Source organism: Sprattus sprattus, assembly GCF_963457725.1.
Source record: "Sprattus sprattus genome assembly, chromosome: 2".
NCBI lineage: Eukaryota > Metazoa > Chordata > Actinopteri > Clupeiformes > Clupeidae > Sprattus > Sprattus sprattus.
The window spans coordinates 55,783,491-55,805,173 of NC_137921.1; the positions used below are offsets into that span (position 1 = coordinate 55,783,491).

General features: G+C 42.4%; 1 protein-coding gene across 3 annotated transcripts in view; it reads left to right on the forward strand.

Moving 5' to 3' along the window:
- The window catches only part of lepr (leptin receptor), a 32,564-nt gene extending 12,901 nt beyond the window's left edge, over positions 1–19,663 (forward strand). For 2 of the 3 annotated variants that reach the window (XM_080832059.1, XM_080832058.1), the window contains exons 2-19: positions 2,054–2,103; positions 3,402–3,635; positions 4,680–4,797; positions 5,288–5,475; positions 8,100–8,233; positions 8,428–8,572; positions 10,818–11,090; positions 11,329–11,440; positions 12,014–12,228; positions 12,492–12,637; positions 13,191–13,344; positions 13,698–13,780; positions 15,113–15,326; positions 16,199–16,405; positions 16,489–16,572; positions 16,693–16,786; positions 17,675–17,750; positions 18,045–19,663. In XM_080832059.1, coding sequence (XP_080688185.1) covers positions 2,064–2,103; positions 3,402–3,635; positions 4,680–4,797; positions 5,288–5,475; positions 8,100–8,233; positions 8,428–8,572; positions 10,818–11,090; positions 11,329–11,440; positions 12,014–12,228; positions 12,492–12,637; positions 13,191–13,344; positions 13,698–13,780; positions 15,113–15,326; positions 16,199–16,405; positions 16,489–16,572; positions 16,693–16,786; positions 17,675–17,750; positions 18,045–18,896 — 3,369 coding nt within the window. In that variant the 5' untranslated portion in view covers positions 2,054–2,063 and the 3' untranslated portion in view covers positions 18,897–19,663. The remainder of the gene's footprint in view (positions 1–2,053; positions 2,104–3,401; positions 3,636–4,679; positions 4,798–5,287; positions 5,476–8,099; positions 8,234–8,427; positions 8,573–10,817; positions 11,091–11,328; positions 11,441–12,013; positions 12,229–12,491; positions 12,638–13,190; positions 13,345–13,697; positions 13,781–15,112; positions 15,327–16,198; positions 16,406–16,488; positions 16,573–16,692; positions 16,787–17,674; positions 17,751–18,044) is intronic. The other variant, XM_080832060.1, reaches the window with a different exon arrangement.
- The last annotated feature ends 2,020 nt before the right edge of the window (positions 19,664–21,683 follow it).

Consider the following 21,683-nt stretch of genomic DNA (forward strand, 5'->3'; position numbering starts at 1 on the left):
GTAGTTCCCATATGAAGTGTATTTCCTGAACATATTTAAAGATATTTTGAAGTAACGCTACAATGGAATCTGTTTGTCGGGGAAAGTCAGGATTTCCTCTTTGCAAATGAACGCGCAGAGAACGCTCCCCTGGTTGTTGGCCGTGTAGACGTTGACTCACCCCTTCAGCATCACGAACTTGCTGGAGAACCTCCCTCGTGGATACAAGTTTCTCCGTCAATTGGGGCTGGGATTTTCTAGTCCAGCAAAGAAACCATTGTGCTTTAAAACTAAAACAGATATGACTGTTTTTCAGCTGAGATGACCTCCCAGTTCTGAAAAGTCGAGTTAGCTTAATAACTTGTCAGGATGAACTCCCCTGAAATCGAAATCATGACATATTATGATTATTGCCCTTTTCAGATGTACAACTCTAAAGTCATTTGTCAGAATTCTTTACTTTGTTCTTGGTTGAATTGTTTTCAGATGACCCCCCTTTGACTTCCAAATTCTTCATCTACTGTAGTTGGTGTATGTAAATATGTGTTTTTTACTAGGCAGGATCTTCCATGGAAAACAAAAGCCTCACACATTTGAACAGGCATGGTCCTTTGGTCTCATAATTATTCTAATCACTGCAGTGAATAACACATTCAGTGCCACCGGACACACAGTGGTCCCTGACACCTGCGCGTGTGTGCGTGTTGTGCTGCTAGCCTGGATGTTTAGGTTATTTCTCTGTTTTAAATGTTTACACCTAAGGTGCTTTCGATTTCAGCTTTGCAGTGTCTCCACAAACATTCTTGGTGCAACCCACAAATTTGTTTTTTGTGACTTTTCTTTAGTAAACAAATCAAATTCGATTTTATGTTGGACGTGTTGGGGATAGACTTTTAACAAGGTGTCTCACGATGATTGTAAATGATGGATTGTTTTGTACAATGTGTTTGCCATTCCGCTGGATGTAATGTTCTGGGATTGGCTGAAACAATAGCCCGAGTCATAGCTGATTGCTTTTGTGAATAGTGTAAACACTCAGGGAGTCAAAGTAGCATTTTGTTATGTGACTGTTCACTGTTCAAATGGAAGCCCAGGATGTTGCCTATCAAGGTCCCTTGTACGTCACTAAAGCACCTGCTAAATGACTAAATGCAGGCACTCGTCCTGATCATTGAATCTTTATTATTGAATACATTCAGTTGGGTTTGTTCCACTCTCTCCCCCACCAACTGGATCTCTTCCTGCAGTTGAGTGCAATGACAGCCTGGGGAGATGCTGTATCTTGTTGTTGCACACCTTTTTCTCTTTCCGTATGCCTTATCTCTCCTTCCCTCAGTCAGAGTCATTCCTCATGAATAGTTGGAACGTGCACTGAAATATTCATGCAAAAAAGGGATTGGAATTAAGGGGATGAGGGTGTGGGTTGTGGGTAATTGGTCCCTTATGTCATATTTCGTAAGGTAGGGTTAGGGAAGTTGAAATGCAGATTTAATCAGTACTTACACAGCTTGAGATCAATTTGTTTGCTCATTAATTCGGGGTAATAGCTTGCTTTCCTAGATCGTCTTATATATATATTGACGTGTTAGTTAAACTAAATGAAAGGTGCTATATTTTAAATAATGGTACCTGTTGTTAAACCTTGATGCAACAGTCATAACAGTACAATATGTCAGGCTGTATTGCCTGATAATTTATTGTGTTTATCATACTGGTCCACACACTGGCATGATGGGTGTGTAAATGACAATAATTGTGTAATGCAGAAGGCATACCTGAACTTGATTAATCACAATGCCTAATATAGATTCAAAGATTTATTTCAGTTCTTATTTATTTCAGTTCTTATTTATTCCAGTTCGGTCTTGAGCTCAAAACTCAAGCAGCAGGTCTGACTGTTATGTCGCACAATGAATACCATATGGCTCGTAAGGACTGTGCAGTTAGTGTAGGGTGTTTTTGTCTGCTGTTAACTGGCCCTGTGGTCTGTGGGCCCAACTTTGGCCAGCACCTTGAGTCATGCCCTGTAGTCATCACTGAAGCTCTCTCTCTTTCTTTGTTCTCTCCTCTTCAGGATTCTGACTATGCTGGCTCTCTTCATTAGTTTGGTGGTCGTTGCCCATGGTAAGTGCTTTCCCAACAATTCTTTACAGTTTTCTAATGCATGTGCTCACACACAGGCACGAACCAAGCAGAGACGCTCACACACACACAAACTGCATCATTTGTTTTTCATTATGCACACCCACACACACATCCATGATTTGGCTTCTGTCATTGTTCTGTCTAACAGCTAGTCCATTCTGATCAAAATGGCAGTCCCTTGATACAAGTGTTTTTTAATTAGTGTGCTTCATCGTGTGACTGAGGGCAATTCATCAAAGCCAAGTGAATGGTGTGGTTAGCCATCCCAGTACGATTGCTGCCCAATCCCTAGTGTGTGTGTGTGTGTGTGTGTGTGTGTGTGTGTGTGTGTGTGTGTGTGTGTGTGTGTGTGCGTGTGCGTGTGCGTGTGTGTGAGTGTGCATGTGTGTGTGTGTGTGTGTGCGTGTGTGAGAGAGAATCAATGTGTATGTTTGTCATCAGAGAAGATTCTGAAGGTTTCCCACTGGTGTCTCTGTAATACCTCCATGAGCCAGTCATAAAGGGGGGCTGGCCTGGGTGATTCATACTCGGTGGGAGGCTGCGGAGGAATAGCTAGAAGTGTGTGTGTAGGTGTGTGTGTGTGTGTGTGTGTGTGTGTGTGTGTGTGTGTGTTTGTGTGTGTGTGTGTGTGAGGTTGGGGCGATGCTGCAGACATAAACATCACTGTGAACCCACCAGCTGCCAACCATTTCTCACTGCCCTCCAGATAGTTAATGATTATTAACAGATAGTCACTCAGCACACCCAGGGGGACAAACAAAGAGATAGGTCCTCACTGCAAGTGTGCATGAGAGAGAAGGAGGCTGTGTTAAGACAAATAGCTAGTATGGAAATAGTAGAGAGATAGAGAGAGAGGGGTGTAGGGTGCACGGGCAGCATGAAGGGGGACATGTACAGGGAGTAATGCAGACATGAGGTTGGCATAAGCTGACAGGGGAGAAGGAGAGGAAGAGGGACAGAGATGGGTATAAAGGCTCAAGGTCAACATCCCTATAGCAGTTTATCTGTCAATACTGAAGGCTTAGCCAAATAGGGTTGCTTAGCCAAATTAGGGTTGCGGCAGTTTGCGGTTGTTTATTCCCAAATTCAGAGGTTACTCACTTTCACTTACAGTGTTCTTACAGTGTTCTTCTTTGATTCATTTAAGAATGTTTTATATAAGAAACAAAGGCAGTTTGGAAAGAGAAGAAACTAGAAGTCTGAAACACTCAACTGACCATGCTCCTTCTGGAATATGTTTGTGTTCTGCATCCATCTTTTCTTGCCACTCTCTACAGGCGTTGCCCCTCTGGACCTGCCAGGTGTATCTGCCGTGCCATATGAGGACGTGCCCTGGAGAACGGACCTCTGCTGTGAGCTGCCAGATGCAGCCCAGCCTGGGCCAGATGGTGCCACAGAGAGCAGTGGGCCTCACTCGGGGGGCAGTGCCCTGAATGCCAACCAACTCAAGTGCCACAAATACAACTCCACCGGTGGATGGGAACCTACTGGCGCAACGCACAGCAGCGCAGGTAAACCAGTCCACAGTTTCCTGTGTTGTATCCACAGTTAGGTTCAGAATGAGGGGTTTCTGTTTAATGCCACTGCTGTGTAATGACCCTTTTATGAAGAAAACTAAAGATTAGCTTGCAAATTGGCACAGGTGGTCAAATCGTTTATTTAGCTGGTGACTTGGTTGCAAATGCGGTCCTAATTTTGGGGTATGGCTGCTGTCATGAACTCAAGAATTGAAAATGGAAGAAACCTCCTATATTTAGGAGATAGAGCATGACGTGACAGTTGGAAAATAGCTGTGTGTGTGGTGTTATCCTGTTTAAGGGTGGCTCTGGAGGTATAGAGAAGGTTAGGGAGGATCAGATCTGTAAGCTAGGATTGCTTTCTTTCTGATCAATAGAGAGGCGCTATTACATCTGTTAGTCAATGCACATTACCTGCCTCTCTCCATGACATGGAAAGGGAATTAAACGATGCAATTACTGATGGAAATGTCACTGCTGTTCAGGGAAAGTGTGTGTGTGTGTGTGTTTGGAGCGAGAGGGAGAGAGAGTGAGAGAGAGCATATGGATTTAGAATGATATAAAAAAGGACAAAGGCAGACCAAAGGGAGCTGGGGACACTGAGGTTGTTATTACTAGACCCCTATTTGTTCTGTTTGAGCACAAGGATGTTTAGTTACTCCAGTGCTCATTACTTTGTGTGTGCTGAACTACTGCGCATGGTGAGACTGCAAACTTGTGGTAGCCTTGAAGTGTATGAATCTACTTCAAAAAAGACCACTGGAGGGAATGTGCACCCTGAAGCTTTCATTACATTGAGAACACTCTTACCACTGGGGATGAAGGCAGGTCAAGGAAACAAACGGGCAGCAATAACACACTGACATTTCATACAGGACTGAGAGTCCTCTGGTCTGATATGTATAATTGCGTGCTGTCATTAAGGATGACTTGGATGTGTTTATGCTAAAGTAGCTTCTCTTGTTGAAAGGCTTCCAATTAGTGTCTGTAGGCTGTGAACTCTGAGGGAGCTAACGTGTTTATTAAATCTCCTTTCAGTCCTCTGTTTGAACATCCTGTGCTGGCTTGATGAGGAGAAAGAAAATCTAATTTGTATCCGTAAGCTACAGAGCGCATCGGCAAACAGGCTTGTTACAGTTAGCCTGCGGCATTGGTCGTGAGTATCCAGTTTCCTTCCCTCACTTCTGATCCCCTCTCTCTCTCTTTCTCTCTCCATCCCTCTCTAACTGCCTCACTCTCTCTCTCTCCATCCCTTTCTCTCTCTGTCTCTCTGTCTCTGTCTCTAGTGACAGCTTGGGGATGTCTGTTGTTTGTGTCATTTGCTTGTTGTTGTTATTAAAAATATGCAGAATAACACATGGACAGAAACACAGAAAGACCTTCACTGCCACACATCAACATCTAGGACTGTTATCTTGACACAGAGCCAGATGGTGATGCACAAACACAAACACACAGAGAATACCATTTTATGTCAGCTTTTTCAATTTCACATCATGAGATTAAGCCTCTACATGGAACTCCTACCTCTCATATGTGCTTATTTCCCTTGTGAGGGATATTACTGTGTGCTGCCCATCACCCACACTATGATATTAAGGTAAGGCAGGGCTGCCAGGACTTATGACTTCTGTGTGTGTTTTCAGTGCGGGGGCAGGCACAGGGTCACAGGGGGATCTGTCTGAGGAGGACCCTGGCCAGTGCACACAGGATGACCATACCTGTTCTGTGGCTCTGAAGGACGTGGATGCAAATGTGTCTGTGATCGTGAATGTGACCGCTGCCCGAGGCTCTATTCTCTCACCCGCCATGCACATCGCCACACAACGGCTGAGTATGTGGGATTCTTTGTATCATTGTCTCTCTACAGAGAAAACCAATCAATATTAACTAATGGAAAATGTAAAATATAAATTGCTTGGAGAGTCACAGATTCATGGTGTTTTTATTAATGATGTCGTTTTGAAGGCATGAATATTTCCAAGCACTCTTCTATACAACTTCTGTCTTCTTTGTTTTGGGAGTTTTTGCATTTGCTGCAAACCAGACAGCACTTCTATTGAGTGTTCAACAAAGCAGAGCAGAACTGATTGAAAGTTTTCTACCTTTTCTCTCAGAGTGCAAAATATTGAGTCCCTCTTTTGTTCATATCGATCTTTTTTTCGGTTTGGTTTGTTCCACTGATTTAAGAATGAGAAAAAGGAACATCTTCTAAAGCTAATGTGCTGAACAAAGCAGATGTGAAGAATATCAAAATGGTATCAAATAAGACAGCTTTGGCCTTTGATGCTTTTGGTCTGGAGGCTCCTCTGCATTTGCCTACAAATTATCTGTGTTCGCTCTCTGATGGGCAAGGGGAGGAATACAAACCAGATTTCTTTCCATCTATTACAAGGTGCCAGGAGCTGTACACTCCCTGCCCTGTTTATCTACATTCTGCTTCATCACACAGGCCTTTGCAGGTCCCAGTCTGTTGGTTTTCCACAGAAATTCAAATTAAGTGCTGTTGCCGGTTTGGTGGGTGGTTAACCGCGTATCAGCTCTGTTTGACGTGGGTGTGCAAGGCTCGCCCCACTGGGGTGGCTCCTCTGTTCTGTCTGAGAGGCAGGCAATTTTTTTTAAAAAAAATTTTGGTTTTTACATATTTTTTATTCAAGAAAAGTAGTAAAATACAGGATACAAGTACAATGTCTTGCATTTTTTTTCTAATTTTTATCAATCAAATTACTCTCACCCATACCATCTACATACTAAAAAAACAAACAAACAAAACAAAACAAAAAGAAGAAACAAAAATAAACAAATAGAGGGGGAAAGAAAAAAGATGGGGAAGATGCACTCTACATTTTACATTTCTTTGTTATGCAGGTTTGATAAAACAGTCAGGGCCCCATGGTCCTATGGGAGAGTGTTTAGCCTGTCAGAATATGAAATCAGTGGGTCCCATATTTTGTGGAAAGTTTTAATTGATCTTCTGGTGAAATACTTAATTTTCTCTAATTTCAGGAATAGCATCAGGTCACTGAGCCAAACAGAAACGTTTGGTGGGTCAGGAGATTTCCACTTTAAAACTATTCTTCTATGGGCTAGGAGGGAGGCAAAAGCGAAAGCATTTTTATTGTAAGTGGCCATTGCGATCTCATTAACGAACACTCCAAAAATTCAGTATGGTTGTAGCACTTCGTTGTGTATGGAAGGAGTGATTCAGCGCAGCCGGCCAGCCAATGGGAAGGGCAGGGCAGGGCAGGGCAGCACAGATACTTGTTCTTTCTCTAGGTGCTATGGCAATGAGGGTCTGATCTTATCTTCAGATATAGTGAGTCATTTGGTTAGGTGCATGCCTAATCATATCCCTTTAGATTGCCCCAGGCCAACCAGCCGATGACTGAGCTGTTTGTTTTCACATGGCAACCCACAAACACATTTCAATTGAATTTAGGAACCTTTCATTGTGCATTTCTTTTGTTTGCCCACACAAATCTATCTCAAAATTGCCCATTCCAAATTAAACATCTGATTCTTCAGTCAGTTTTGATCAATATCGTGGTTTTAATAATGTTTAATAATTTATTTAAAAAATAAATAAATAATTTTGAGATTAATTTAAACATACAAGCTCCTTCATTGCCTTGGGTCACAGTTGTGTTACTGTCAGCGTCTGATAAGCTATTTATAAACTCTTTCCTTGTAGCCTCTAAATAGCATTACTGGAAATAGCCTCATTACTAAACCCCTTATCAAAAGCACAGTTTTGTATTGGTGGTTAATGCAAAAGCTGGGCCCCTTTACAGTCAATGGCTGTTTGTGGCATGAATTACAGAAGTATTTGGTATGTGGTAATGTGGAATGACATGACACTGTTCATGGTTGAAGTTATGTGGAGACTGGGCAGACGCTATTCATTTGGTGCTAGCCACAGTTAGTAGTCACACAATTGTGACCAGTCTGTCGGATTCTCAGGACAGGTTGATTTATGGCATTCATGTTGTAAATAGAAGTTAAGGTTTTCCAAGTGTTTGGTGTCTTTCACTAAGAGTAGCCAATTAACACAATCGTTAGACAGGAAGTAGTGCCAATTAGTCTTGTCTGTTGTGTCAGTGTATGTTTTAACCTGGAGCCACTCAAAACAAACACCTACTGGCATTATACTGTATATTGTTTATGAACCGATGTGTATTGGTGTTCTGTGTGCAACCAGGCATATTACGAGAAGGTACTTGGTATAAACTGTGTAATTCCAAATAGGAATGAGTCACTTTTGGAACAGGGAGTTTTTGTTTGCATTTGATGTCAATATCATCATGGCTCCTGTGGTTTCAAAACCACATGGAATACCCAGCTGGAGTCGAATATCTATTCAGCTCATCCAGCAGGTCTTGCTTGATTGTTACTTCTACACAACTAATGTATGTGTTGTACGTGTGTGTGCTCATTGAGTTTTTGATTTGTTCTGAGCAGATCCTCCTGGTAACGTTCACTACACCACAGACCTACAGAAGGAGGTTGTCCTGAGGTGGAGTCCTCCACGACCTGCAACTGAGGCTCTGCGTTATCAAGTCCGCTACTGCTCCAGTAAACAGCCTAGCTGGCAGGTACTATTGAACAGCACTCATTGTGAATTGGCTGAAAGAGAGGATGCAGTTGATGTTTTTAATTACTGACTGTGGTACAAATTTCTACACGGCGGGTATTGCTGAGTTTGTATGTTCCTTTACCTTCTGTAATGATGTCTGATGCCTTTCACTTATGGCTTGTTGACACCACATGATTTGTCCTTCCTTCCCAGTTCCTGCCTGCAGTAAACGACTCTTGGCTGGCCCTCAGGGACCTCTCTGTGAACACTTTCTACACTGTGCAGGTGCGGAGCCAGAGCCTGCAGTTCCTGGAACACTGGAGCAACTGGAGCCAACCTCTCTACCTCTGTCTCAGTGGTGAGCTTAGCTAAAGCAGCAAAAGAAATGCAACTGTCCTTCAAAGTTAACTTGCCTAAGTTGTACATAAATATACAAACTTAAAAGAGTTAATGGACTTGTTTTTCTTATGATATCAAACAAACATGCTGGAAAAAGTGTCCTCAATATTACTGAAATTTCTCAGATCGCCTTACTGTTGTTGTGATTTTACATGTTTATGTCGATAGGGAACCATCTTCACAGTTGGCAGCTGCTAGTATGTGTTAGTATGAACTTGTGTTAATATGAACCTGTGTTAAAAGCCGCATAGGCTCATTGTGGGTTTCTACCTTTTCCTATTATATTTTTTTAGGAGACTGAAGCATCAGCTAGATAACTAGCTATTATGTCATGCAAATGGACTCTGCCATTTAAACCATTTAAGGTTATTAAAAAATGTCCTGTTTCCAATTCCCCCTAGCATAGCAACTAGGCAACGGAGTAACACCGTTTGTTGCATAACCTGAAGCAATGTTTAATTTCTCCAAATCAGCTCACCAATAAAAGGTAGTCTTAGATTTAGAGCAATGACAACCACTTGTGGATGATAATAACTTTAACAATGAACACATTCAAACATGGAACAAGTATGATATGTGACATGTAGCCTACTCATGGGTTACCTTTTGTGTGTAGCCTATTCATGTTTTTTCTCTACAGTAATTATGGCTGTGCTAATGGTGTTGGGCTCATGTTTTAGCAGGTGCCAAATTAATGAGAGATTCTCACAGGCGTCTAATGGGCTTAACTGGCTTATCACCAGACATGACATTTAGGGGCTCACTTTTATAGTGCTTTAGCTGTTACCAGGCCTTCACAGCCCGTACTTCTCAGAAACACCAGTTTTTGCTGGTAAAAAGCATCCTTCAAAGGGTATTCTGAAGAAGCAGCATGATTAGGTCTTGACCTGTTGTTGGTAATGATGGCACTGCAATGCAATGTTACCTTCACACCAACTCCAACTTAAATGATGGTCTTGAAAAGATGGAAAGATGGTCTTGTTTACACACCTTCCCAACAGGTTCAAACTAGTTTCCTTTACAAGAATTAAATATTTATTAAGGAAAAGCTCATTTTTGTGTGCAAATTGGATAACCTTTGCCCAAGTTTGTGACTTATAAAAAAAAAATAAGACATGTTTCCGCTGCGCGTCGGGGTGTTGTTCGCCCCGTCGGGAATTATTTTTGTAGAATGACCTCCGGACAATACATTATCCCTTACTTACATAATCTTTGCATTATGATATGTGCTGTAGCACAAAATAAACAGTGCAGTGGTTTTGTTTGCTTTGAACCTTATTGTTTGCCGTCCACTCTAGTATGCAGTTGTTGGTTATCTCAGGGATCTTAATTTTGGTTGCAGACATTATTGACATTTGGCGTCATGTGCATTTGTAGTCCAGGGTAGCTGAGAGCTGTTCATCTCTGCAGTTGAAACCCCTCGAGGCCTTCAGCTCTTTGTCACACCCCATTGACTGTCCCTAAAAATCCACCGCTTTTGAAACGGCCTTCCGTGTCCACACAGGCTGTTGGGTTCCCTTGTTCTGCTCATAATGGCTGAAATGCATCTATACACCATCCCACGAGCCTGAGCTGTGCAGACGGAGACTCACTCAGAAAATATGATGGAAATTCCTAATAAAAATGAACGTTGGAATGGAAGAGATGGAAACTCACATGGATGTGCGTTGGCTCTAAATGTGTATAGGTGCCAAGTGCTTGAAGACAGTTGATAAAATAAATAATGTCGGGGCAGGTTGCCGTGGCAACCAAATGGAATGCGCTGCGTGGTACACATAGTAGCAATGTGGCGTCGAGCCTCAACCTTAACAGGCTTTCAGTAAACGAAGTAAGCTAAAATGCCTTTGCTCCATTGTTCAAATCAACATATTTTTGTAGGCAATGAAATAGGACATCCAGGCTCAGAATGCAATTCAGAACTGTTAGATGATAAAATCACATGGTTCCATTAATGACTGAAAAAACATGGTAGAATATTAAGGTTCTGAGTCTGAATGCCTCAACATCTGCCTCTATCAAAGGTGAATCTAACTACCTTAGCTTGCATTGCGCTATAAAGAAGATACAGAGAAGTCTGAACTGTAAAAATAAAATGTAGGACATTATTTTCTTACATTTTTATCACTGTTTTTATCGTCATAGTTGTCAGTCTCACATACAGAGCAGCTGCTAACCTCTGTTTTGCTGTTTTTCTGTTGTCTCAGGTACATGCTACATGCCTGAGGTGGTGTTTACCAGCCCCGGGTCCAACGTGACTGTTTACTGTGCCATCCAAGACGCTCGCAGTAATGCCACTAATGTCCGCTGGTGGCTGAATGGCCAGTACCCAATCCCAGAGAGCCAGTACAGGGTCGTAAACGATTATGTGAGTGCGCTCACCTGGCAAACTGAGGCGACAGGTGTGAATGTGCTGCTTTGCTGTGAGAAGGGCGAGAAGGATCTCTGCAACCCTCCCTATGCCACAGTCTACACCACAGGTCAGGGCACTTTAATTATGTTGCGCACAATCCCTATGTTTGAAAAAATAAGAAGTTCAATTTTTACAGAAGGATGAGGGAAAAAGAGGTGAACAAATGTCAAATGTATAAAAGAAAGACAAAAATGTAACAAGATGTACAACCTAGAAGCGACTTTATTAAGCAAGGTGGCAATGCTTTTTGGAGAGTGTACCATATTCTGCAGAAGTGTGTTGATTTGTGGGTTCATCCTCATCAGTAACAGGTAGCTACAGTGCCGACATTCACTGCCAGACCACTGTTGACTCTACAAACAAGATGACGTGCACATGGAATAAGACTATCTGGAGTGAGGACCAGCTCATGTACAAGTAGGTGTGCTGTTGGTTATGAAATGTGTTCCATCTTTGTTTATCTTTAAGTGGCAAAGTCAACCTAGATAAAATAATGCTTTTGCCATGGAATAAAATAAAACAAACATTAAATAAGATATCTGAATAGACCTTTAGCAGTCTCCATGTCATTGGATCATTCTGGTTTATGCTGAACTTTAAGCCCCTGCTATAGCTCTATTGCAAACAACATTATGCATACAGCAGGTGTGATTATCCAAAGCCTCATAGTACAGATGTTGTCTTTGATCGGAAATTATGTTAAATGATGTTCTTGGCTTTTACTGAGGTACAGAGGGACCATCATTATTTAGTGATGGGGAGGATACTATAGCCTATAACTTTATTTGTGTTCATGCAAGCTCTCGGTTCTGCCCATATCCGTATCATTAGGTGGTAATTGTGTTCATGCAAGCTCTCGGTTCTGCCCATATCAGTATCATTAGGTGGTAATTGTGTTCATGCAAGCTCTTAGTTCTTCCGGTATCTGTATCATTAGGTGGTAGTTGTCTTCATGCAAGCTTTCGGTTCTGCCCATATCTGTATCATTAGGTTGTACGATGGGCCTTGTGACGACATGAATGAGGAGGAGGAGCTAGCGGACTCAGTATCCCAGGTGGCCAAGTGTCAAGATGGAGACAGTCGGCTTAGGAAGTGCACTTTGGAGACAGTTCGCCTGATATCCTGCTATAAATTGTGGTTAGAAGAGGTTCATGGAGAGGGACAAGTGAAGTCACATCCTGTGTATGTCACACCGATTGATCTGGGTGAGTAACATGCCCTTTGGTGATGGAGTGTTGCCACACTATTTCAGACTGTGTCAGTATTTGGAATGATAGCCTTCAGAATCATTATTAACACAGTGTAACACATCCGTGTGCATTCAAATGTCCTTTATTACTCTATTTCCTGCGTGTATGTACATGTGTGTACACACTGATGTGAAGTTGCTATGTCTTATTCTCAGTGGATGTGCTGTGACTGTCACATTGATGTCAACCTCCCCCTGTTTGATATTTGCATCCTGCAGTGAAGCCCACCCCACCCACAGATGTGCAGGCAGTCAGCATGCCCAATGGAACCATGCGCCTGGCATGGTCCCGCACAGACCTCATTGGGTATGAGCTGGAGTATATGGTCCGGTACACAGCTGCTGGGAAGAGAGCCAACCCGCAGGTAGGAAGGAGTCTACCTAAACTCTGTGCCACAGCTGGCTGTACCAATGCTATAGACAGACAAAAGAGAAATGGGCCTATTGATTATCAACAGGAGTTGTACAACAGATTTTTTACAAAAAAAAATATTTGCCCTAGATACTTTCTGCTCATGGGTAAACTTAAAATAAATCCATAGTTGGATCGATAGATAGATGGATGGATGGATGGATGTAGTCGGACCTGTATCCTTGTTCTGGCACAGTCTCTCCTGCTGCCTCTTCACCTGACCACTGGAAACAGACAGGCAGGTGGGGGAGGGGGGAGGGAGAGGGGGGCTTATTGGTTCTTGCAGTTATGTGGTTACTTGGGTGAGACGTCATCCCCAACTCCAACTTCTGAGGTAAATGGAACGCAGCATTAGTGGGGCTGTGTTGAAGTCCATGGTGGAGGTTGGGTGGTGAGGGGACTATAGGGTCTGTATGGGGTCTGATTATTGAATGAAAAAATTGTTCTGAAAAAATATTTTATTGGGCTGTATGATGACTGTTTCTGTGGGTCATTTTTGTGTTTAGTACCAGGGGCCCCAGGTGGAGTCTTGGGCTGAGGTGATGGGGCTCGAGCCCTGCGTGGTCTATAAGGTGGAGGTGTGCTGCAAGAGGCACAATGGCTCAGGCCACTGGAGCGACTGGAGTGAACCCCGCAATTCCACAATCAAAAACATCCATGGTAAATATTCTGTTAACCCTTGTCACTCTTCCATAGCACTGTGACTCAAGTGTGTATGATTTAAACAGGTCTTTTGGGCATAAAGGTGAAGTAAAACAATAGAGAAGATTAGATGTTCAGTAAAACATTACTGTTGATGCATGCAGTCAACCAGAAGCCATCTAGACTGCTACTTTCCCTCCCTTGTTAGCAGACATTTTCTTTTTTACTTCTTTCTCCCTAATTGTGCCGGAAATCAGAAGCCATTATGTCCCCATGAAATCAACAAGTCCCCATCCTGACCATAGAGTCAACAGCAGGAGAAAGATCTGTGTTTATAGTGATAAAATAACTGTGATTGGTTTTATTTTTAGCCCCTGAACGAGGGCCCGATTTCTGGCGAGAGCGCAAAGAAGATTCTATGAGGAACCAGGTCAACGTCACCCTGCTTTTCAAGGTACAGGAGAAGCTCTATCTCTACACGTGTGGTTTCAGTGAGTGTGGCACGCATTCCAAAAATGAATTATGGTTTACCTGCTCAGACCCGCTCTGTTACAATATTGCATGGAAAGATCAGGATATTGCATAACCTGGTTGGTATTTTCACTTCCCTCCAATATATATTTCGACAGCTTTCACAATGCAACATCTCACATCCTGCATATCTACAGTGTACAGTGATCTCTCCTACCGCAAAGTTGTGTAATGTGCACAAGATATCAAGACTTTCACTAGAACAGGTTATTCCTAGCCTGGATACCAGACTGAACTTAGCCCAGCCCACCACATTTGTGGTCTGGGAAGTTCGGTCTGGCACTGCTCCATTGGGGAGAAATGATCAGTTTTGAGCAAAATGATCTGACCAATGAAATTGTCAGGGTGGGCTTTATACGATGATGGACAGATGATCAAACAAGGCTTGAGTTGAATTAACGGTAGATTCAAAATCGTACCAAGATGGCGGCGTCTCGGGAGCCTGTAAGTGGGAAATATTTTATGTGAAATAAGCTATCTACACGACTTTTTTTATGTCTACATTGACTCGGTTAGTTGTGTATGTGCTACACGAATGATGTATGAGTATTGTAGGTCTTAACTGAAGCTCAAGGCCATTATTGTTAGGTTAATGCTAACGCTTAGACCAAAAACCCATTGAAACACATAGTAGCTAGCGAGCCTCGCTGCAAATAAGTATTACGTGAGCATGCATATCTCACAGATATTGACAGCGCATTCATTTTGAAAGAGGAACAGAGAAACACAATCAAGGCATTTGTCGATCGAAAAGATGTTTTTGCCGTCCTTCCTATGGGATCCGGTAATAGTCTAATGTATCAGATGGTCATACTACGTTGCTCTGATTGGTTCTAGGTATCCAATCAGAGGCATTTTTTTCCTGGTTCGTGAAACACGCCCCATAATCAGAGCTCAATGGAGCAGTATCAGACTCATATTCTGACTAGAACTATGAGTATGACATCGTCAGGCTAGGTTATTCCACCACTGAGGTACCACAAATGAAAAAGTCTTGATTGTGATCTTTTGCTGCAGAGAGAAAGCAACCATTGGTCATCAGAATTATTTTGCTGAATGTTATCTGTATGTTGTACTTAGTATTAGGTAATGTCCTGTCTTATCTGTTGTGCCTGTGCACTTTATATGTTTCACCGTGGGAGAGTGGGAAACGTTCTATCAATTACTTTGTATGTCTTGACATGTGAAGTAATTGACAATAAAGCTACTTTGACTTTGATGACATTGGGCTGACATGGGCGGTCTTGCTTTTCAGCCTCTTCCTGTTGAGGATCCACAACAATGTGTAGAAGGACTTGTAGTTCAGCAAGAGGCCAGTGGAGGCGCTTTGTGGTCAAGTGAGGCAGCTGTAGGAGCCTCCCATACATTCCTGCTGGGACAGGAGCCCCTCACCGTCACTGTAATGGCACGCAACTCAGTCGGAAACTCTTCCAACAACAACATCCTGACACTAACCAAGAACCCTAAACGTGAGTAGCTTCCCTCAAAGACCTTTGGTCAGTCTAGCCTGCTATTTTTGAAGTCAGTATTCCAGTATGCTGTCACATTTAGAAGAAATTGAAGAAAAGCAGACTCTTATATATCGGATGCATAGTTGGAAGGAAAAGAGAAAGAAATTATTTTTCCCAAGATGGACTGGATTTTAAGATTTGGAAAAAAAACTAGCATCAAGTTCAGTCTGTTCCATTTTCACTAGAGAACTTCTGATGGCCTTTTTATAATATAATATATACAGTACGTATCTATAAAATATTACATATTAGAATAATTATTCCAAACATATACGAACGATTAATTTGCTTAAAAGATTATGTTTTTTTTTCTTTCTGTATAAACGATATACTAAATGTTAGTGTCCTTTAACTATAGTGTGCAGAATAAGAGATGAGGCATCAGATGAATCTGATGTAACAAGGTGGCCATCAGAGTAAACACTCCTCAGGCACTGCCTCTCTCACACACGGCCTAGGTGGATTCTGTGCGCAAATGAGAGGCTTAATGTTGAAGTTGTTTTTCTATTTTTGTTTTAATCCTCTGATATCCATATTTTTGCCCAGAGCTAATTATTTTCACTAAAGCTGTTTGTTGCTTTGTGCCAGGCTTGTCCCATTAGCTTTGCACACACACCCACACAAACACACACACACACACACACACACACACACACACACACAAACTCACGCATAACCACCACATACACACAGGATGCACACACGCACACAAGTACAAGCGTGACTAAGATGAAGTAAACATATTTGAAATATAGAAACCCTAGCTGCTGTGTTTGTGCTGATGATATTTTGAAAGCCTTGTTGCTGTGGGGGTTTGTGTGTGTGTGCAGGCCAGAGTGTCCAGACATTCACTGGCCGTGTGATCAACGGCACATGCGTGGACCTGGCCTGGGCGCTGCTTCCTATTGGCCCAGCTCCACTGGGCTTCATCATCGAGTGGCTGGACCACAGCTGGGAGCTAGAGCAGAGAGGACAAACGGCGGGGAAAGTTCAGTGGATTAGAGTGCCCCCTACAGACCGAGCGGTCTATGTGCACGGTACGTCTCTGTGTATGTGTATGAAAATATATGCCTTTTTTATGCACCACTCATGTAGTAACAATCCCTGTCTTCTGTTACAGGCCATTTTTATAGTGCAGAGCAGTATAAGTTCACCCTCTACACACTCTATAAGGATGGAGAGGGGAAACCTGTCCAGTGTATCTGTAAGTCCTTCACCACTTTGCATGCATGGACGTCACAGTTTTGCTCATATGTCAAATTTAAGGATTGCAAGCAGATTGGGGAGTCTTATTTGAATCATAATTTTGACATTTCTTTTTTAGCATCTAGAGAAGACCCAGCGGCATACATGCTATTAATGATCGTCGCTTTCCTGGCCGTGGTTCTTTTTGTCACCCTCATCATCTCCCAGAATCAGTAAGATACACTCTGTGTGCATTTTCTGTGTGTCTCTGACAGTGCATGTGTTGATAAAGAGACTACCTCACCTGCATATTAACAGCTGTGGCCTCGGGGTTGTCTGGGAGGATCACCTGTTTATTCATCGGGCTTTCATGGTTTTCATGTATTTATTTGGTTGGCCTACGCAGACTAGCATAGAATAAAGGGCTCTTTCTTCTTTACTCAGCTCAAAGCCATCCACATTCTTTTGTGCATTGAATCCTTTTAATCAAAGTTGAGGTGGAAAATGTTCACATAACCATAAATCAGTGCAACCCACCCACTCTCTCTTAATTCTTTTGGCTCTCTCCATTATCCTTGATGAAGCATAGTTCTGATATCAAAATACAGCCATTGTTACCTGTGTGCATTCATAAAGACTCAGAGCAGATATTCTTCAATGACACGACCCAGAGATGTTAGTCTGAGGAGTTTTTCAGACAGATTGTTAACACGAGTCATGAGTCATAAATAATGATTCTCACTTTTAAAAAAAGAAAAGAAGAAAAACTAAAATGAAAGGGGCAGGAGATTAAAATAATAAGTAAAATGAAGCAGGAGAGGTAATTGAATTGAATCAGATTAATACAGGATTGTACTGAACTCCATTTGACTGGCCATTTCAGAAAAATAGATACAGCACAATACTTTCATATTTTTCAAGTGAAGTGAGAGTAGCCCTTTCGTGGAACATGATATTAGGAGTGTGATGGAAAGTAAGATGACAATGACAGAAAAAGAGGGAAAAAAAGTATATTGTGTGTCACCTGTGTCATTGAGGAGGAGAACTAAAGAGACAAATCCATTGCTTTGATGACCGAAAGGATTTACCTTCATCACAGCAGTTTTTTTTTCTCATTTCAGGATGAAGAGGCTGGTGTGGAAAGAAGTCCCAGATCCCAATAAATGTTCCTGGGCTCAAGGAGTGGATCTTAAAAAGGTAAGCCATCATTGCAGTGATTTCCTATCCACTGAGGTCTCGGCTCATTCTGAATGTGCAATCTGAAGGAATTTGTTCAAAAGTGACAGAACTCTTTTCATGAAAATATATCCTGTATGTGTAATGCTGAGGCTTATTCAATATCCAGGTGTGGGATTGTCTCTGCTGTAGGTCCACAGTCAAAAGATCTGTTGTTACCTTTCTCGTGCTATAACATGTCAAGTGTAAAACCATCTGCACTAGGGTAAGATTCTTCACATGCCCCTCCTAACACTGCACCTTGTCCATTTGCAGGTGGAGAATTTTGAGAGCCTATTCAGACACCCTGAAGGTCTCACCGCCTGTCCACTGCTGCTCGTATCTGAAGTCATATCAGAGGCAGAGATTGTGGAAAAGACGATACCTGCAACAGTCGAGAAAAAAAGGGAAACTGGGGTAATATCTGAGGAAACCACTGACACCCCTCTTTTAGACTCAGCCTGTGGACTTGTTTCTGGAGGGACCTCCGGTATCTTGGAGACCCCCGAGTCTTCAAGTCAGTCTTCAGTGTCAGGACAGTCCTCGGTGACGTATGCCACAGTGCTCCTAAATGACAAACCCTCTCGGCGCCTTAAGCAGAACCAGGACTCCAGCGATGAAGGGAATTTCTCCGCCAACAATTCCGACATCTCAGGCTCCTTCACTGGAGGCCTATGGGAGATGGAGCACTTGGTGCTAGAAACTGGAGAGGCTGACCCCCGGCATTCCTGCTCCTGCACCTCGGTTGAGGAGTTCTCTGAGACGTCAGAAGAGGAGGACGAGGTTTTAGCCGGTCCAAAGGTGTCCTCAGAACTCTACTATCTTGGCATGGGCTGTCAGGATGATGAGGATGAGGATGAGGAAGGCGGTGATGGAGATGATGAAGATGAGGAAGAAGAGCCGATGAAGCATGAGGGACCAGCTTTAGGCTCTCTGAGAGAGGAAGAGGTTCTGGTATGTGTGGAACCAGACTCAGAGTCCGATTCTCCCCTGACCCGCCAGGACTCCAAAAGCAGCTGCTCCAGCTGTGCATCTCAGCGTGGCCTGCGCCTCTACCTGCCCCAGTTCCGAAAAGCCTCCACTAAGTCCACCAGAAGCTGGTCAGAAGACCATACCCTCTCACTGTGAATGAAGGTAGCGCATCATCCCATGCTAAGTCTGATGAGTGCCCATCTCTGTGTCCTCTTTGGGAGGAGATGGCAGTGCGCTCTGGACACTATCCACCTTGAGCTACTGATTTCTACTCAGTTCTCCATATTCCAGGCTTGACTTAAGTGATGTATGTGGAAGCACATAGGTCAGGCCAGTCATTAAAGGTGTAATATAGTGACATTTAAGAGTCTTGTGCTTGTGGTCTGTCAAAGAATGGATATTTGATGGAGCATTGGTTACCAAGAGAATGGGAAAAGCTTGTTTGCACCTAGATTGCCTGTTAAACTCTGAAGGATTGGAAAGGACTGCACAGAGTCCTGTTTGAAGCTGATGAGAATGACGGCTCTGATGAAAACTAGTTAGAGTGGAAGAAATTACTGAAAAGATGGGACAGTAAAAATAAAGCAGTTTTGGGTTTCTGTTTCTGAGCTTTCAATCTTCTTTTTGTCTGAGAGCTGAAAAATATGTCTCAACCTGCATTTGCATTGAGCAAAAACTTGAATGTTTGCTGTTATATATTTCTGTCATGTACTTTTGTCATGTAAATTGTTGCCAAAAAGGTTACAGGAAACTAAATGTGCCATCTATTTTCATCATGTGCTGTTTTCTATGAAATGCTGATCTTGCTGAGATCGGTAGAATGTATATTTACGTAAAAGGATGGAAAATTTGAAAAGGGTGTACAGTACATCAAAATGTATGAATTCTCGTCTATTTTTGTGGTTCAAATAAATTATTTATTGCAACCATTTCAAACTTCTCAGATTTCTGAAAGCTTACAGTGATGTATGGTTAGGGATGTTTGTAACTCGGCCATGCTTCTAGTCTCTGCTCCCTGTCTACTGGTAGAATCATAGATATCTTAGATAAAGGCTAGATGGATTATGGCGGACTCTTGGATGTCCGCACAGGAGGCCATTTTGAGGACAGTATAGCTTCCGGTAGGGATCAGTGATACGTTAGGTAACGTCAGTGATCTTCACAATCGTTTACACTCTTATTTCGCAGAAATTTTGACGGATTTACAAATGACTTGATTTACAATCGTCATTACCTTGGTAATAATTCTGGATGCTTGAACATGTTGAAATGTGCAGCTTAATTGTGTATCACGGCTATTGTGTATCAGTCATTTTACATCAATTGGCGAGTAGCCTAATTGTTATTTCTTTTCAATAACTTAAGTTGCACATAATAAAACCGAAGTTGCACATGATTTCCAATCGGGTTGGTTTGTTAAACATCTTACATTATGATTTCGACAGGAAATTGCTGACTTTATTGCCAATGAAGATGCCAGAATTTTGTGCAATCTGCTCTATTGAACACTACCTTGAAACGAGACCTGTCAGAGACCTGTCAATGTTATTTTCATATGAAAACCCATATTTATAATTCTTCATAAGTAGCCTATGTAGTGCCATAAGAAATATCTTACGTTTATAACAAACCAACCCGTTTGAAAATCGGTTGAAAATTGAGCAAGTTCTGGTTATTTAAAAAGTACCACTACCAACACAATGTTAAGGAGGAGTGAGCTATAGCCTACCGTCCTCAAAATGGCTGAAATGTGCGGACATTCGACTCCGTCGACCAGAAACGCAGGCAGGATATCTAGCCTTTATTATAGATATGGGTAGAATACCTCCGGCAGACAAACTCAATTTGTTAAACTAACAAGTTACACCTTGTTCTATACACACTTTAAAATACAGTAAGTATTTCCCCATTTGTGAAAAGGGAAGGAAAACTCTGAACGGATGGACAGGCTACAAGCATGGCCGAGATACAATAGGGCCTTATACATGTGCCACTGAGATCAGATCAGTTTATCGTATCGTATTCGCGTGTAGGTGTGAAGATTTTCAAGGGAAACGGCTCTTGTCGTTACCTGTATACATGTGCAAAATGTGAAGCGGTTACATTGCCTCGGGCATGCGCAAAGACCACGGAGATGTGCTCCCACCTGGTTTGTTTACTAACAACATCAACGTGGATCCGCATCGGGCACAGGCAGTGTAGTGGCTTAAAGTTCCCTTCTTTCTATCAGCATATAGTTCTTAATATTTTCTTTGAATAACCACTCTCGGATGGAAAGAAAACGAGTCTACGCGTGAATGTGTTTCAACAACGGTAGAAAACTGTGTTTGCTCCGTCTTTTACTGGACTCATAATTATATGCAGGGTGCGATTTGTCCAAAAACCAGAGGGGGGGATGTTTTTTTTTATCATGAAAAAAAAACAAGCAATACATAGGCCTAATTCTCTTCATATACATGCATCATACTCAGTTCTTGTGCTTCCTCTCATTCACGTTGAAATACTGAAACCGAAACTGAAACTTTGAAACTGGAACGCAACTGTTTTGGACAGAACTCGCTAATTCAGTGAACAAATATTTTCATATTCATTGTACAGTAGCCTATACACGGAAATTAGCAAAGCCAGCGAATTCTGAGAATGCCGACAGTTCGGGTAAGGTTCGTTAGTGCCAGCGATGTAAGCAAGTGTTAGAAAACACTGTCACAACCTGTCTGTTTTTTCATTGTTTTTTTAATAATTGAGGGTTATCCACCCCATGTATGAAATTCATCCAGCTGAGGTGGGGATGTAAAAACCAGAGGGGGGGTAAATCCCCCCCATCCCCCCCGGCAAATCGCACCCTGATTATATGACAGTGGTATTAGTTACAGTTGAGACACCCGAAATAACTTGCATGCGCAGCAATCCTGAGACGTGATTTTTAGTTTGCACATGCATACT